The sequence below is a fragment of the Penicillium verhagenii genome (genome assembly GCF_028828195.1).
Source record: "Penicillium verhagenii strain IBT 33310 chromosome Unknown utg000009l_segment0_segment0, whole genome shotgun sequence".
NCBI lineage: Eukaryota > Fungi > Ascomycota > Eurotiomycetes > Eurotiales > Aspergillaceae > Penicillium > Penicillium verhagenii.
In genome coordinates, this window is record NW_026643173.1 from 1,216,898 (window position 1) to 1,231,859 (window position 14,962).

Below are 14,962 nucleotides of genomic sequence, written 5' to 3' on the forward strand. Positions count from 1 at the left end.
CAAACAAAAAGAACAGACAAAAAAAGACGCCCTGGAAAGACGATGCAGCGGTATGTTTCTAAAATTTTTCCCACTCTGCGTCTGCGACAAAGCGTCGGGACGGGGTCCCACCTCCGCTGGACCCTCGATTATAAATCCCTTCACGGCTTTCCATCCCAAATCATAAATGCAGGCTTTAAATGGTCTCGACAAGATCCGTTTATTGCTTCGCCTCCGGCTGCGCATCCAGCGCACCGTCAGTGCGCATCATGGTCTCGGGGTTCCACACAACCTCGTTCAAGTTGGTGAGACCGGCGCTGTTCTCACAGGTGTCGCGTCCAGTCAGCGGGCCCGGGGCAGGAATCTTGACGGAGCCGGTAGCAGCGGCACCATCCTTGAGGGCAGTGAGAAGGGTCTTGATGGACTCGGGGGTCAGGTCCTCGTAGTAGTCGTCGTTGATCTGGACCATGGGGGCGTTAACGCAGGCACCCAGGCACTCGACCTCGATGTAGGTGAAGAGGCCATCCTCGGTGGTGTGGCCGGGGGTGATGCCGAGGTGCTCGTTAATAGCCTTGACGATGGCGTCGGAACCGCAACCACCAAGCTGGCAGGGGGTCTATGGTTGTTAAAAAAAAAACGCAGATCAGCAATTGACTCCGAATTGGCTTGTTGGGTACATTTTCAAAGGGAGAGAGGACTCATACAGTAGTGCAGATCTGCAAGAAGTACTTGCCAACGGGCTCACGGTTGTACATGGTGTAGAAAGTCGCGACCTCGTAAACACGCATGGGGGGCATCTCAAGCATGCGAGCGACCTCGTTCATGACGCTGATGCTGGTGAAACCGGCCTGGCGCTGACCAAGATCCAAGAGGGGCATAACAGCCGCCTTCTTGTACTGGGGAGGGTAGCGCTTGAGGATCTCATCGACGAGGGTGAGGTTCTGAGGGGTGAACGAGAAGGGAATGCTGGGGTTGTTGGTGGGGGTGTTGCGGTGCTATAAATGAAGAATTGTCAATGCATTGCCCTCTATCGCGATACATTTCATAGCTGGCTGCACCGGGCAATGCCGAGGGGCCTAGGGACGGGGTTTCACGTACGACAGACAGGGAGTCGCTGAACCGTTGCGGGGCGGCGGAAAAGGACCGGAATTGAGTGAAGGGAGTCTGGTGCAGCACCCGGCTGGCCCGCGAAACGGAGAAGAGTTTCGACGCCATGGCGGAGGAGAGGATAGAGGTGAATTGGGGGGAGTTGGTGATGGAGGAGAATGACGGATCGAGTTGGCAAGACGTTTTGCGGGCGGTCAGCCAATCAGCGTCGACAGATTACTCTCTTCATAATATCACCTCCACAAGAACTTGCAACCTCCATGAATGACTTCAATTCTTCATCAATTGTTTCAATTGTACTTATTAATTGAAGGAAATACCCCTTTAATTGAAATAAAAAATTGCGATGGGGCAAAAAACATAATCACAACACTTTATGCCTCACCCACCGCTCCACCGCTCCATCACTAACCACCCAGCTTGCCATTACACATTCTCCATCCGATAAACCTCATACGCAACTTCCTCATACGGATGCGCCTTGACCAAGGCCTTCACTGCGTCCAGCATCACCTCCCGCCCAAGACACATAATCTCCAGCTTCACCTCCTCTACCGTCTCCACCACTCCAACCGCCCCAATCGCTGGGTTCGCACCTTGATTCGGAAGAAACTGGCCCTGTCCGATGGTCTGAAAACAACACTTGGTATAAATGCCGCCAGGGAAAGAGCCTGCGCCCACCGCAAATATAGCTTCTTTGCAGGCTTCAAGGTCGGAGGGTGGGACGAAGAAAACAAGCTTGTAGCGGTCTGGAACAGGTGCGCTGCTTGACATGGTTTTTTTAAGGTGGAGTATGCCCTTTACAGGGTGGTTTGGTGCTGTTGAACGGAGGGCATATGGGGTTTTTGCTCTTTGGTGGCTGGCTCGTAGGCTGTGCGTTGACAAGACGCGGAGATTATGGAATGGCTGGTTGGGTAATTGTAGCCGTAGTGTTGTTGGCCTTGCTCGGGTGAGGATGGATTGGGACATTTGGTTGCCAACTGCGGGGAAATCTTGGGCAAAGCTCAGGGATTGCATTGAATATGTCCTCTTTTAAGTATTTAAGTACATGTAGCTCCTGCTAGTAGCGAATACTATGTAAGCAGCTTGGAATATTTGGCACGTCACAATGAACATGAAGAATTCGGGAAAAAAATGAATATTTGGTCGAGTAAGAGGACTTGGGCCCTCGATCCGGCCCTAAATTGATATAAAGTTGAAAATATCATAAATACATGTTGAAACATCCCAGGGTATCATCACCAAATCATCAGCAGAAAGTACTATTTACAGGTACTGCTTGACGTGCACCGTAATCTTCTCCAGCAACTCCGCCTTTCTCTCATCCGAAATCCAACTCTCCTGCACCGAGTTCTCCGCGATAATCCTCCACTCCATCACAGAAAGGTTATGCGCCTCCTGCACAGCACAGTAGTTACCCAAAATATAAGCGCCAAAGTAAGCCGGATCATCACTGTTAATGGAAAACTTGACGCCAGCCTCCAAGAACTTTCGAATCGGCACCTCAGCCACAGACTTGACACACTGCAGCTTAACGTTCGACACAGGACAAACAGTCAAAAGCACATTCTCCCGCGCACACCTCTGCATCAACTCGGGGTCTTGAATCAAATTGATACCATGATCAATCCGCGTAGCTCCAAGCTCCAAAGCCGTACTGATATAAGTTGAGTCCCCCTCTTCACCCGCGTGGGCGGTAAGCCGGATACCCTGTTCCCGTGCAGAAGCATAGATCTCCCGGAACATGTCCTTGGGCGGGCCAACTTCCGACGAAGACCATCCCAGGCCGTGGACGGTGCCCTTCTCGTAGTCGCCCGAGGCAAGGAAGTGCTTGTAGAGGGCATTGGCGGATTCCACGGGCAGATGGCGCAAGAAGCACAGGATGAGTTTGGTGGAGAGGCCGAGCTCGCGCTCGGCGCGCTTGCAGCCCTCGGAGAATCCGGCTACGATGGTCTCGTAGGCGATGCCGCGGTCCTGGTGGACTTGCGGGTCGAAGAAGACTTCGGCGTGGTGCACGCCGTCGGCATGGGCTTTGAGGAAGTAGGCCCAGGCGAGATCGGCGAAGTCGCTCTCGCTTTGGAGGACGGCCATGCCGGCGAAGTAGTAGTGCAGGAAATCATCTAGCGAGGTGAAGCGCTCATAGCGGTCTGCTAGGGTCTCAATTGAATTGAAGGCTGGGTCGTCGGTTGGGAGGGTTACTCCGTTGCGTGCGGCGAGTTGGAAGATCAACTCCGGGGTGAGACAACCTTCCAGATGAACGTGGTGTTCGCATTTTGGGAGACCCGCGATGAACTCGTGAAGAGGGTGTTGACACATAGCGAAAGTCGGATTTTTAAAGAGTGTTTGGAGAGTAAAGAGGGATTAGACTTCAAGTAGTGACTCTTTTTTTTTTTTCCTTCTTTTTTTTTCTCGCAAGATTGGCGCGGGCAAGGAACTATATATGGAAGGAAAAGCGATGCGGGCGAGAAAGTTCCACTCAGCCACCGATTGTTAAAACGTGGATTTAAAAGAGAACGGGTCTCACCGGGGACTCATAAAATACATACCCCACATGGCGAAGATAAGCTACAGTGAATAAATTTATAAAAATAATAAACTCAGCGTCTAAAAACTTTGATGTTCGGGAGCAAATGGCTCTCCGAGATCTTGCACATGCCTAGTAGGTGTGGAGTACTCAACACTTCCTGGTTCCATGAAAGACCACACATGGAAGCGGGGCCGAGATTCTAGTGTTTTCTTATCACAATTAAACATCAAGACGTAAATCACATTGAAAATCTTATAGCAAGTTCCAAGGTCAATGAACCGGAGATCTCCGTTACTTAGAAATACAAGGCTAGGACCACAAAGGCAAGTCCAAGAGATTCATCTTCCCATGAAAAGCACAAAACTTGGGTAAAAAAAGAAGAAAGAAAGCAAATTTTTCAAAAAAGCAATGGTATAAACCCCCAGATGCTCCAATGTGCAGATTATCAAACTCTATAACAAGGGTGTCCCCGCAGTCCAGATGGTAAGGAGATACGTAGTAGATAGTCAAATGATCTATACCCTCATCTCTTTACCAGCCGCCTTGCGGAGTCGATTCATCACAGCAGCAGCCAAGTCACCATCGCTATCGGATATCCCCTCCACGTAGATCACATCCACATCGAACTCATCGATGGCTCGAAGCGCGGCGAAAAGTCCATGGGCAATAACACCTGTATCCGAGCCCAGATGGTAGTCGTATGCCAGTTTGGTCCGGCTACTTGAGCTACCGCTCTGCTGCACGGGGATCTCGAAGCTGACTAGGTTGTCGATGGGCGCGGTAATGGACTTAAGAGTACTTGCCACCACGTCGTCCGAGGCAAGGTCCAAGCCCTGCTTCCACTGCCGGGTACGCACAATACCGATGTTGTGGGCACCAATGGCAGTATCGTGTAGATCATGTTGCACATGGCGTGTGACGCCAGCCAAATTAGACCCTGCCTTGAAGAGAACAACTCGCGCTTTCGGTGAGTAGTGTCGGTATTTCATGCCGGGGGCGCGGGGAATCTCTTTTACGTCCAGGGTTCCGTCGCGATACGCGACTGTGACGTTCTCCCAGCCGGGAACCTCGCGCAGTTCTTCGATGCCGATGCCGCCTGGTCGTAGAATTGCCGGCGGGTCGCATAGCCCGTCTACAACGGTACTTTCAACACCAACGCCAGATGGACCACCGTCGAGGATCAGGTCGATACGTCCGTTCAGATCGTGGAGGACGTGTTGTGCGGTGGTTGGTGAAGGCTTTGTAGACGCGTTTGCGGACGGTGCGGCAAGTGGGCGATCGGCAGCATGGATGAGTAAACGAGCCAGTGGGGAGGAGGGCATGCGAGCACCAAAGGTCGTCAGGTTTGAAGTCACCTCCGGGGCTAATTCCGAGCCAGACGGGTTCGGCAGGATGATGGTCAGTGGTCCTGGCCAGAAGCGTTCGATGAGAGGAGTATAGATCGAGGGAAGGGGAACGCGCGGTGTTTTGGTTGCACTAGGGCTGGTGGGAGAGGGGTTCAGCAGTCGATCGAGCATATCAAGAGAGTCGACGTGGACGATGAGTGGGTTATCTGAGGGTCGCTGCTTCGCGCGATAGATGCCCTGAACAGCGGCGCTACGGGTGGCATCGGCACCCAAACCGTATACCGTTTCTGTGGGGAAAGCAACGGGGATATCATGAGTGCGGAGGAGGTCTGCGGCTTCTTCTATGGCCTTGGATTCGGGTGTTTGGCTCTTGCGCTCGTCTGCCCACCATTCTGCCAGGGACCGGGCCCCAGGGCCTTGGTTTAGGCTTTGGACAGAGACAACGCGTGTCTCAGCACCCGCCATTGTTGTGATAAATCTGAAGAGTCTGCGCTGGCTTCCAGCGAAAACCCGGGGGAACAACAGTTTGATATGAAAGTCGGGATCAATGACGCACTATCGCGACGTAATGAGGGGCGCAACTGGACGTTCGTGTGTGGGCACGGGTATGAGAGGTCTGTTGACGGAAGTTGTGCCCGTTCTCTGCTCTGAAATGTATGCGTTGTATGTACTCTATCCGGTCTGATTCAGGATATCCAATTGCCGATCATCCCACGTTATTTTCTTCAAAGTTCGCGGCCGTGTCTCTATTAGGGAAAAAAAAAAGAGCTGCCGAATTTCCATGACGTCGGATGACTCATCCACGGCTCGGGCAGCGCCGCTGCACGATGAGATCAATTTCGGCCCGATTAGGAGATGTAGGAACTATAAGATTGAAAAAAGACTCGACCAGGGAATCATCAGATCTTATATATATACGTATTGAATTAAGCTTGGAATATGTTCCAAGGTCATCGTTGGATTTCCAAGGTTGAGGTAACAATTTATCGATGCCAAGGGGCTAAAATCAGGGCACGATCGCCACAAATTGCAGGGGTTGTATAGCACCTGGTAAAACGCAAACCCTGGAGAGTATCTCGTAAATAGGTTTTTGGACTCTCATATAACGAAGATATTCTTTTCGAATATTTGAATGCAAAGAACGTAGCATTGAAGCAATGTCAAAAATCACGGAAATTTCAACTTGGCGAAGTAGGGCTCTGTTATCTGATTGGTGTTTTTTTTTCTCCAATCAGATTGGCCAGTTCGCCCAAGAAGTCGCTAAATAGCTGGTGTACATGATCTAGTTAATGAGATAGATGGTAAGATCTATGGAACAGCGGGGAGTTTACGTTTCTTTTTTTTTTCCAGAATACTACCATCTTATTTTTAGTGAACACGTTTCTGGTCATCTTATTAGCAGTATATGCCGACTCCGGCTCACCATTTCCTTTCAGAGATCAACAAGCAGCAAGATTGTTATTTTCTTGACCATCTCTTGGCATTGAGACAAAAGAAGAGTTTCATGCATAATAAGCAAAGCAGCCCTGGAGTCTCTGCAGTTTCTGGTATCAGAATTGAGCTTCTTACCAGCTAGCTTGCTTTGTGCTACCCGAAAAAAGTAGCCGCGCCTGCATAAACAGGAAAACCAGTTCAAGCCACAATGCCGAGATTTCTATATCGGGATCGAGATCGAGATCGTGTCTCTGACCACATGCATGCTTACTTCCATACAGAATCTCCCGCGATGATTGCGATAATGAACGTGGTTCTAAGAATCTTTGGGGTTACACCAACATTATCTATCACTAAGGCAAATCCCAACAAAGTAGTAGATCTACAATCTACCACACTAAAACCGTTTTATAGGCAATGATAAACTATACAGCAACGCACGTCTCCGTTCTGGGGAAATTACTTCAAGTGTGTCGCGATCTATGTTGCACAATGCCTTCAAGTGTTTTCATGGCCACTGAACGACGCTTAAGTTACCAGCACGGTGTTGCCCGATAGATCAAGAAATAATGAACAATTTTCCATATATCAATCGCTGTCTTACTTTCATCTTTTGCCCATAGAGATTGATTAGTATTCCCGACCTTCCTTGAGACTTTGAAAAATGGACACAGTGCGCGAATCTACTCTGGGCCAGATTTTACGTTGGGTGACAGGGGGCAGGATTCTACGTTATGCGGAAGAAAATCCCGAGTTTGTTTTTCATCCAGATTCTATGTTAGTAGATGGTCATGGTATAACTCCGGAAGACTCTCACCGAGGTTCCCCATTTCCCATGACTGGACCAGACGAGCTCGAAAAAGCCTCATTGTCGTCTTCATCATCCACACCAACACACGCTAAATACAATCCATCTCTCCCACAAAATGCAGTGGGAAGGTATACGGTTGACTGGTACGGTCTAGATGATCCTTCTAACCCAAAGAATTGGTCTTCTTTCAAGAAGAGGATGGTGGGGTTTCAACTATGGTATGATATCGACTCTCTCTTTTTCTCATGATCGAAGACTGAGATTCTAACTGGTGGGGTTTGCATAGTTGTTATACATTTGTTGTATACTGTGGGGCATCAATCTATGTGCCAGCCGAAGAGTGAGTTCGTTCTACTTATGCGCTGCCCATGACTCTACCAAGCTGACAATTCGAAAGACAGATAATGAGTCACTTCCAAGTAGGCCCAACTCAGGCTTCACTGGGCTTAGCATTATACGTCCTGGGCTGTACGTATCTTGTTCCATGCGATTCTCGATATATCACATTTGATTCTAATTTGATCATTCTCCAGATGGCGTCGGCCCGCTCCTCTTCTCGCCCATGAGTGAAATCCCAGCATGCGGGCGGAACATACCCTACATCTCCTCGTTTTTTATCTTTGTCGTGCTTTGCTTACCCACATCTTTGGTTGATAACTTTGCCGGTCTTATGGTACTGCGGTTCTTTCAAGGGTTCTTTGGGAGCCCTTGTCTTGCAAGCGGCGGCGCCTCGATGGCTGATATGGTTTGTCTTTTTTCAAGAAAATAAACAGCTTGGGCTTTGATCACCACTGACTTCATATATCTCTACAGTACTCCGATATCCATATGCCACTGGCTTTGACAAGTTGGGTTGCTGCAGCTTATGGAGGCCCAGCACTCGGGCCACTTTTTTCGGCTTATTCAGTAGTCCGAGAAGGGTGAGCTTTCCTCTCTTGCATAGATGACTATGCTCGATTATTAACTATCTTATCATTCCAGGTGGCGATGGGCATTGTGGGAAATTCTGTGGATTAGTGGACCGGTCTTCTGCGTTATGCTGGTTTTCTTTCCCGAGACGTCGACCGATACGATTCTCCTCCGCCGCGCGCAGCGACTTCGCAAGGTCACCGGCAACCCCAACATTTTCTCACCTTCTGAAATCTCCCGAGGGGGCCAGGGGGTATTCTCTTTCATGGTCTCGTCTCTCGTCAAACCTCTTGAGATCATGGCTAAGGATCCGGCTATCCTCTTTACCAACATCTACACGTCTTTGGTATATGCGATATACTACTCGTTTTTTGAGTCTTTCCCATTGGTATATCCAGTGGTCTACGGCTTTAGTCTTGGGCAAAGCGGTCTTATATTTATCACTCTCGCTGTTGCCTGTGGACTGGGGGTGGTGATGTACATCATTTACCTTTATACATACCTTATGCCAGACCTTAAGGCACATGGTCATCGAGATCAGGAACACCGTCTTATTCCTGCTTTGGTTGCGTCTATATTTCCACCTGTTGGACTTCTCATATTCGGTAAGAAGCAGCCGCCACTACCAGGTTTAGAAATTTATCGGACGGAGAATGCAAACATCTAACTGAACATCATGCAGCATGGACTTCACGGCAGTCTGTACATTGGATTGTAAGCGCGATAGGCGTCATGATTTACGCGAGCGCGGTGTTCATCATCTTCCAATGCATTTTCGTCTATATCCCTCTTGCATATCCGCGTTATGCTGCTTCTCTATTTGCTGGAAATGACTTTTCCCGTTCAGGTCTCGCCTTTGCGTTTATCTTGTTCTCACGGAGTATGTTTATCAATTTAGGAGTTGGCAAGGGGGTAACTCTTTTAGCTGGGTTGAGTGTTTTGGGCATTGTAAGTGCATTCTTCCCTCGTGCGTTTTCTTCTCCAGCTTTCGATTCGGTCAAAATCCTCTTCTCATTTCTTTTTTCTCTGGCTATACCCCGCGCATGCTAATTTCAAACAGATTGGTATGCTTTACTTATACCTTTACGGGGCTAAGCTTCGCTCTCGGTCAAAATTCGCAGTGGCAGGTGTTCGATAGACTTGGGTCCAAACTCCTGGACTGCATTTACGTACTTCCTGCAGAAGTTCTCGGGTTTACAGATCATCTTGATCTTGATTTCAGTTTTTATTTGAGCTTCGGCTAAAGTTGGTACATATAGAACGTGATAATACTACTAGACTACAATTTGCTCCAACACTTTTGTGACGTGAAATTGAAGCTTTTTCTTTCCAATGAATCTTTATCCTAGCACAGTTCTTTCCACAATATCTCATCTATCGTACAAAATGCCAATACAATGACTAGTGCTAAAGCCCAATCAACAAGTGAAGAATTATTAAACGCCACACTAAGACATGGAAATTCGCAAAAACTCAATCGTGGCACTTCTCTCTTGAAATGATCATATTATAAATCTCCTCTTTCCCGATCTGGTTTGATATTCTTATGAGCACCGGAAAGTGGAAAAAAAAAAAAGATTACATCTGTTTTTGAATTATTGCCCAAAAACTCAATTCAATGTTACACAGTATGGCAAAGAGATTCCAAAGTTCTCTTCCTGGAGGCATTACTCTGCATCCATGCCCGATATCGTAGAAACTTTGCGGAGAAGTTTTCCAAGGTTCCCTTTTCTAGCAACCTGCCTTAAATACAAATGCTGTGTAACTGACGTCCAACACATAGGTGCGTCATCTCTCTTCAAACAACAGCCTTGGAAGGGGAATTGTTTCCATGAAGAAAAAAAATAATTAGAAAAACAAAAACATACAACAGTCAGGATTCGCATGTGGTCACCCACCATACTACTAACTGACCGGCGTGTGGCTTAAGTACGGCTGAGCGGACGGGAAGCCCTGTTCTCCACACCCTATGGTCGTATGTACTTATCACCCAGCAGAAGGGGAATATGTAGTGCCTATATTAGAATAGTGGGAATTGGGTGAGCGCCGCTTCATGGTTGCTCGACTAGGGACCGGGTGAGTCTAGGTATGGCGGCCGAATTGATAGAGGCCACCCAAGGGTCACATCCCAATTTCAATTTCTAACTTCACCGTATTGCATTTATCATATATAGGAATATCTTAAGTGATTTGATCTAAATACGGGTCACTTTTAGAATAGACTTGAGAATAGACTTGAGAAGGGACTTGAGAATGGATTGAAGGATTTAATATATAATACAGCTCTGAACATAATGGAGTTCAAAAACTAATATGAATTCAATGTTTGGAATTACTCGTAATTTACTTTCTGCCGGTCGGAAAGTACCCTTGGCCTCTATCGGCCACCGCAGCCTGACCCTTTTTTCCCCACTCATTGCACTTGCAACAAACTCGACTTTTTCCCTGGCCAATCACATGCATTACTCATACTAGTAGCGATACTTTGAATCATTCAAGTTCAAGGCATGTTCTCAAGAATCTCAACCCTGTTTGATTATTTCATCTATCTACCAAGATCGCTAACCTAAATAGTTGACTAGTTAACGATGGAACACATTCAAAGCCAGTTAGCCCGTGCCCTTACGCCGCTGAGTGGCCAACTTGGAAACACGCATTCGTCAGTTCGTTCACATCGGGTTGCGTTAGAGTAATCCAGTCAATTACACCAACAACTATCGTCCTAGACGTTGGAGCATCTACCTGTCTTGTGTTGAATTGCATAACCCTTCTTGCTTCGCCGAACGCAAACAAGGCAGTTTGGCTTGCAGATCTAAATGGTTCACAAGTTATTGTGAAGTGCTGGAAATCTCTACTAGGAGAAGATCTACTAGGAGAGGAACTGTGAGTGAACCTAGACTATTTTATAGAATTTAGCTAATTTACCACAGGTTCGACACAGAAGCCTCTGTGTATGAGCGCATTTGGGATCAAAATACGCAGCCTACTTCGAATAGTGACTTGTTTGCAAGATGGATTGCGCGAGGCCAGATCATCTGCTCGAGTGTCTTTACGTCCGGATACGCAATTGTTCTTGAGAACGGAAGCGGTGAACAACTGTCTAAGATTTGGCACACGCTACCGGAAGACGAAAGGCTGTACATCAGACAGCAATGCCTCCGGGCAATTCACACTCTTCGAGACGTGAGGTTGCGCTTGGATGATCCCGGAATGCACAATATTTTATACTGTAGAGAACGGAGACTGCTTACGTTGGTGGATTTTGAATTTGCTCAAGATGTGCAGCCGAACTCGGATATCCCACCTACATATGAGATGGATGTGATCTTTCGAAGTTGGAATTTTCAACAGGGGTTGGAAATGAGGATGGAGGATAGGACATGATAATTCCCCGTGCTGTTTCAGTTTTATTCATTGCTTAGCGTCATCCACTTCTTCGCTTCATCAATCATCAATTAATGAACCCAACGACAATTGAATTTCTAGGTCTTATACATTCGTCGTCCTCGCTTCTCCATTATCATTTTCTGACATATTGGTGCACCGTGCGCTAGTACACTGACCGAACTCTGGAATGCCAAGAGGGCCCAAGAGCCTGCCATCCTTAATGGAGTTAGCCTAAAAAAGGGCATGGATCACATGACGCACTAAGCCTAATAGGAACGCATTGATACCTTAACACGTTACACGGGTCACATTATGAGTTAAGCCTAATCGGGGTGCATTGGTGCCTTAATCTGCCTCAAGTCCCTTCTCAGGTCTCACCGTCTGAGACTCTGAGTGACTAACAATTACTATTACAGTGTGGAAAAAAGTCAAAAATAAGGATTGGAAGGGTCTTCATAAGGGAGACAGGACGAATATCGCACTGTTCTGATTTGACTGCTCTGGACCCTTGTAACAAAAGCAAAAAAAGTCACAACAAGCAAATAAAAGAAAGAAGTATCGGATGCGCCAGACCATTCGATGTCAACTGGTAGGAAGAGGGCCGTATAGATCAACATGGACTTTCCCTCTGATCTGCTCCTCTATTCCAGCCCAGTTTGGTTTGGATGTCAAGACGAAAGGCCCATTAGATGGCCTTTAGTTTTTGCTGGCCAATCTGTGTCTTCAAAACACGGTCCTCATTGATGTCTCTATCAATGTTCTCAAATGCAATTTGATAAGCCTGCTCTGAGCCCCGTTCATAATTTGGCCTTCAAGGAGATCCTGGTAGTTCAACCAGTCAAGATTGGAGATCTGCATGAGCGTAGAACTTTTATTTGCCGTTGAGCAAAGGGCGAAAGGTTTAACTTCAAGAATTGAGAATGAGTTCTGGAAAACATCCTGGCTGTTATACAGCCCCCCATCAGCCTTGCCCACAGTGTATGCTATGCCCGATGTCATAGTAATCTGCGGCTTGTCAAGGGTCGTTCTCTCGCCGCACCGATTTTGCCAGATGAATTGTTTCCAATCACTTGAAAACCAGATCTCGGTATGTGCAGTTGAGGCTCTCCGGGTATGCTCTCGGGATCTGTATTGTTATGGTCCCGGTTAGTGTGTCTGGGTTCAACCACAGAGCAAATTGCCGGTACTGTTCAGCGGTTTGGCAGGTTGGGGATAGATAAATAGCATTTGAGCGAGCTTTGGAAGAACGAAGAACGAGTCTGCGAACGAGGAACAAGGAACTAGGGCGAGCACAATGCAGTAGTATTGGAGGCTGTAAAGAAAGAAAGAAGAAGAAGAGAGAGAGAAGGAAGAAGTATCTACACAGAGAAGAGTGAGAGTACGTAGGTCACGACTCACATGACAAGTTACCAAACAAGTTTCTTTGACTGTTCCATTGGGATCGCGTTGAACTGAGCTCATAATAGCGGGTAGGTATCTTCTCCACACCCTATGGTCGTATATACTTGGGTACGTACTGATGAAGGTTATATTGTATAAAATATCAAATATACCCAGGTGTGTTCCAATGTTCCAATGTTCAGTTTTTGTTCTATTGTGGGATAAAGCTGAGAGCTGAGGTCATGATCATATTCTGCCCGAGTCAAGCTATGCAATACTAGTAACATTTTAAGAAACACCCAAGCGGTTTTGCCTGTCCAAGAGGTTTTTTACATTCAAAGGTTATTGAATTTGGAGGATAGATAAGAAGACTCAAGACGTGTACTTATCTTCTAAATTTTAAAACCTTGATCCTACTAAAGACTTGGTAGCAAGTTCGGGGAATCTGTTACACAAAACAAAGCCTTGCAGGTTTTCCAAGGTCAAGACTACAAAATGTGGCTTATCGAGAGAGAAGTGCTGACGAATCGGCATCTTCGCTCACCTTGGTGGCTGCAGTGTACATGCACTACATCAACAGGCATGAATGATTCATTTGTCAGAAATAATCTAGAGAGCTTCTTATGTGATCTATTTCCCCCACGTTCCAATCTTTGGCCATCTGGTACGACCTGCAAAACTTAATCTCCATAGCGAGATGCAGCCCTTGGCACTATAAGCCAATCGATGAGTCGTGGCAAATAACGCGTGGTACTTTTTCCTCTCATTTGCATCCGTACCAGCCCGAATTAGGCCTTGACACGTTCTCCCTCAGGGACATACTCGTCATCAAGAGACTTCATCAAAGCTTTGCTTTCAGAAACCTCTCTTAGCCTGTCTAGCTCGGCGAACCCAAGATAAAGCAATCCTTCAAGTACGCACTTTTCGACCGAATCCACATATGTCCGAGCTTCGTGTCTGTGTCAAGAAGTTAGATATGTCCACCTAAATAGCTGAGTGAACAACTTACTTCTGCAAAACTCTCGATCTATTCGTCACCCATTCATTCAACTTTGCAATATACGCCGCCGCAAGAATAAACAGCAGTGATGCACCGGGAACACGGCTCTCGTGAATGCTGAGAGCAGCGGCCAATGGAATGGAAAGCGAGTAGATTGTGCTGTACGAGTATCCACGTAGGTACGGGGTATAAACGAAGAAGAAAATTGCAAGTCGTGCGTAGAGGAAACTGTCGAGTGCACAGATAGACACTCTGTGCAGGTCGGGAATCTGGAGTAGGTACGATGCGATGGACATGACCGGGCGCAGGACCGCACCAGCTTGGTAAGGGGGTCGAGTCGTGAGGGGATCGCCACGACGAAGCGTCTTCACGAGAGCCAGACTAGTACAACCCCATATAACGCAAGACAAAACGTCTAGCGGCTCAGGAAGGATTTTATCATGGCCAAGTCGGGCTTTGGAGATATGGAATCGAGCTACTTCCATGAGGCCGGTGGCAATGTGTAGTAAGAGAAAAGCTTTGTTCTTGGAGAATTTCATGCTGTACATTCGCACCTGCCATCTTGTGTGATAGACGATGATGGAGGAATATGCAATAAGAGGGTATAGCAATGGAACGAGATCAAATCTCTGAGACATGGTGAGAACGGTTAGATCAAGTCGTGCCATATTGCGCGCGTGTAGATAGACTTGGTTTGATTGGAAAGGGTGTAGATATCATGTTCATGGTTGGGAAGTCCTACTCTTAAGTATTACCCTTGAAAATATCATTATCACCAGCTCGTCTTTTTGGCCAAGTTCTGTGTGTTTAGATTCAAGTTTACTCTCCTGTTCCTAGTCACTGGTGCCCCGGTGGGCCCTATCTACAACGCGTTCGGCCCCAAAAGGAAACCAAGTAGATCTGTCTAGCACATCTAAGAACGAACAGATCTTCGATCTGCATTCTTGATTGATGCTATTAGGAAAGATTATACTTTAGATCAAGCATGAATTGAACAGGAACCATTTTTTCCCGAATTCAGTTAATCGTGTTGAAGATCCAGATAGCGTGATCGGGCATTGGAAAGCTGGGAGAGGCAAAAG

The 14,962-nt window shown here is 47.2% G+C and overlaps 6 protein-coding genes across 6 annotated transcripts; 1 reads left to right on the top strand and 5 right to left on the bottom strand.

Moving 5' to 3' along the window:
- Positions 1-199: 199 nt before the first annotated feature.
- Positions 200-1,194, bottom strand: N7466_009507 (complex I 24 kDa subunit family protein; the record flags this gene model as incomplete). The annotated part of the gene is made up of 3 exons (XM_057168896.1): positions 200-595; positions 684-974; positions 1,078-1,194. The coding sequence occupies 3 exons, from the start codon at positions 1,192-1,194 to the stop codon at positions 200-202; spliced, it is 804 nt and encodes a 267-aa protein (XP_057017602.1).
- A 318-nt stretch (positions 1,195-1,512) lies between these two features.
- N7466_009508 (uncharacterized protein) lies at positions 1,513-1,860 on the bottom strand (the record flags this gene model as incomplete). Its single annotated transcript, XM_057168897.1, has 1 exon — positions 1,513-1,860. One exon carries the CDS (start codon positions 1,858-1,860, stop codon positions 1,513-1,515), a length of 348 nt encoding a protein of 115 aa, XP_057017603.1.
- Positions 1,861-2,352: 492 nt separating this feature from the next.
- On the bottom strand, positions 2,353-3,402 carry aah1 (adenosine deaminase; the record flags this gene model as incomplete). The annotated part of the gene is made up of 1 exon (XM_057168898.1): positions 2,353-3,402. One exon carries the CDS (start codon positions 3,400-3,402, stop codon positions 2,353-2,355), a length of 1,050 nt encoding a protein of 349 aa, XP_057017604.1.
- A 726-nt stretch (positions 3,403-4,128) lies between these two features.
- N7466_009510 (L-threonylcarbamoyladenylate synthase) lies at positions 4,129-5,424 on the bottom strand (the record flags this gene model as incomplete). Its single annotated transcript, XM_057168899.1, has 1 exon — positions 4,129-5,424. One exon carries the CDS (start codon positions 5,422-5,424, stop codon positions 4,129-4,131), a length of 1,296 nt encoding a protein of 431 aa, XP_057017605.1.
- Positions 5,425-7,608: 2,184 nt separating this feature from the next.
- Positions 7,609-9,251, top strand: N7466_009511 (uncharacterized protein; the record flags this gene model as incomplete). The annotated part of the gene is made up of 7 exons (XM_057168900.1): positions 7,609-7,672; positions 7,738-7,949; positions 8,018-8,124; positions 8,186-8,718; positions 8,796-8,993; positions 9,039-9,061; positions 9,174-9,251. 7 exons carry the CDS (start codon positions 7,609-7,611, stop codon positions 9,249-9,251), a joined length of 1,215 nt encoding a protein of 404 aa, XP_057017606.1.
- Positions 9,252-13,668: 4,417 nt separating this feature from the next.
- N7466_009512 (uncharacterized protein) lies at positions 13,669-14,548 on the bottom strand (the record flags this gene model as incomplete). Its single annotated transcript, XM_057168901.1, has 2 exons — positions 13,669-13,837; positions 13,890-14,548. The coding sequence occupies 2 exons, from the start codon at positions 14,546-14,548 to the stop codon at positions 13,669-13,671; spliced, it is 828 nt and encodes a 275-aa protein (XP_057017607.1).
- Between the last annotated feature and the right edge of the window lie 414 nt (positions 14,549-14,962).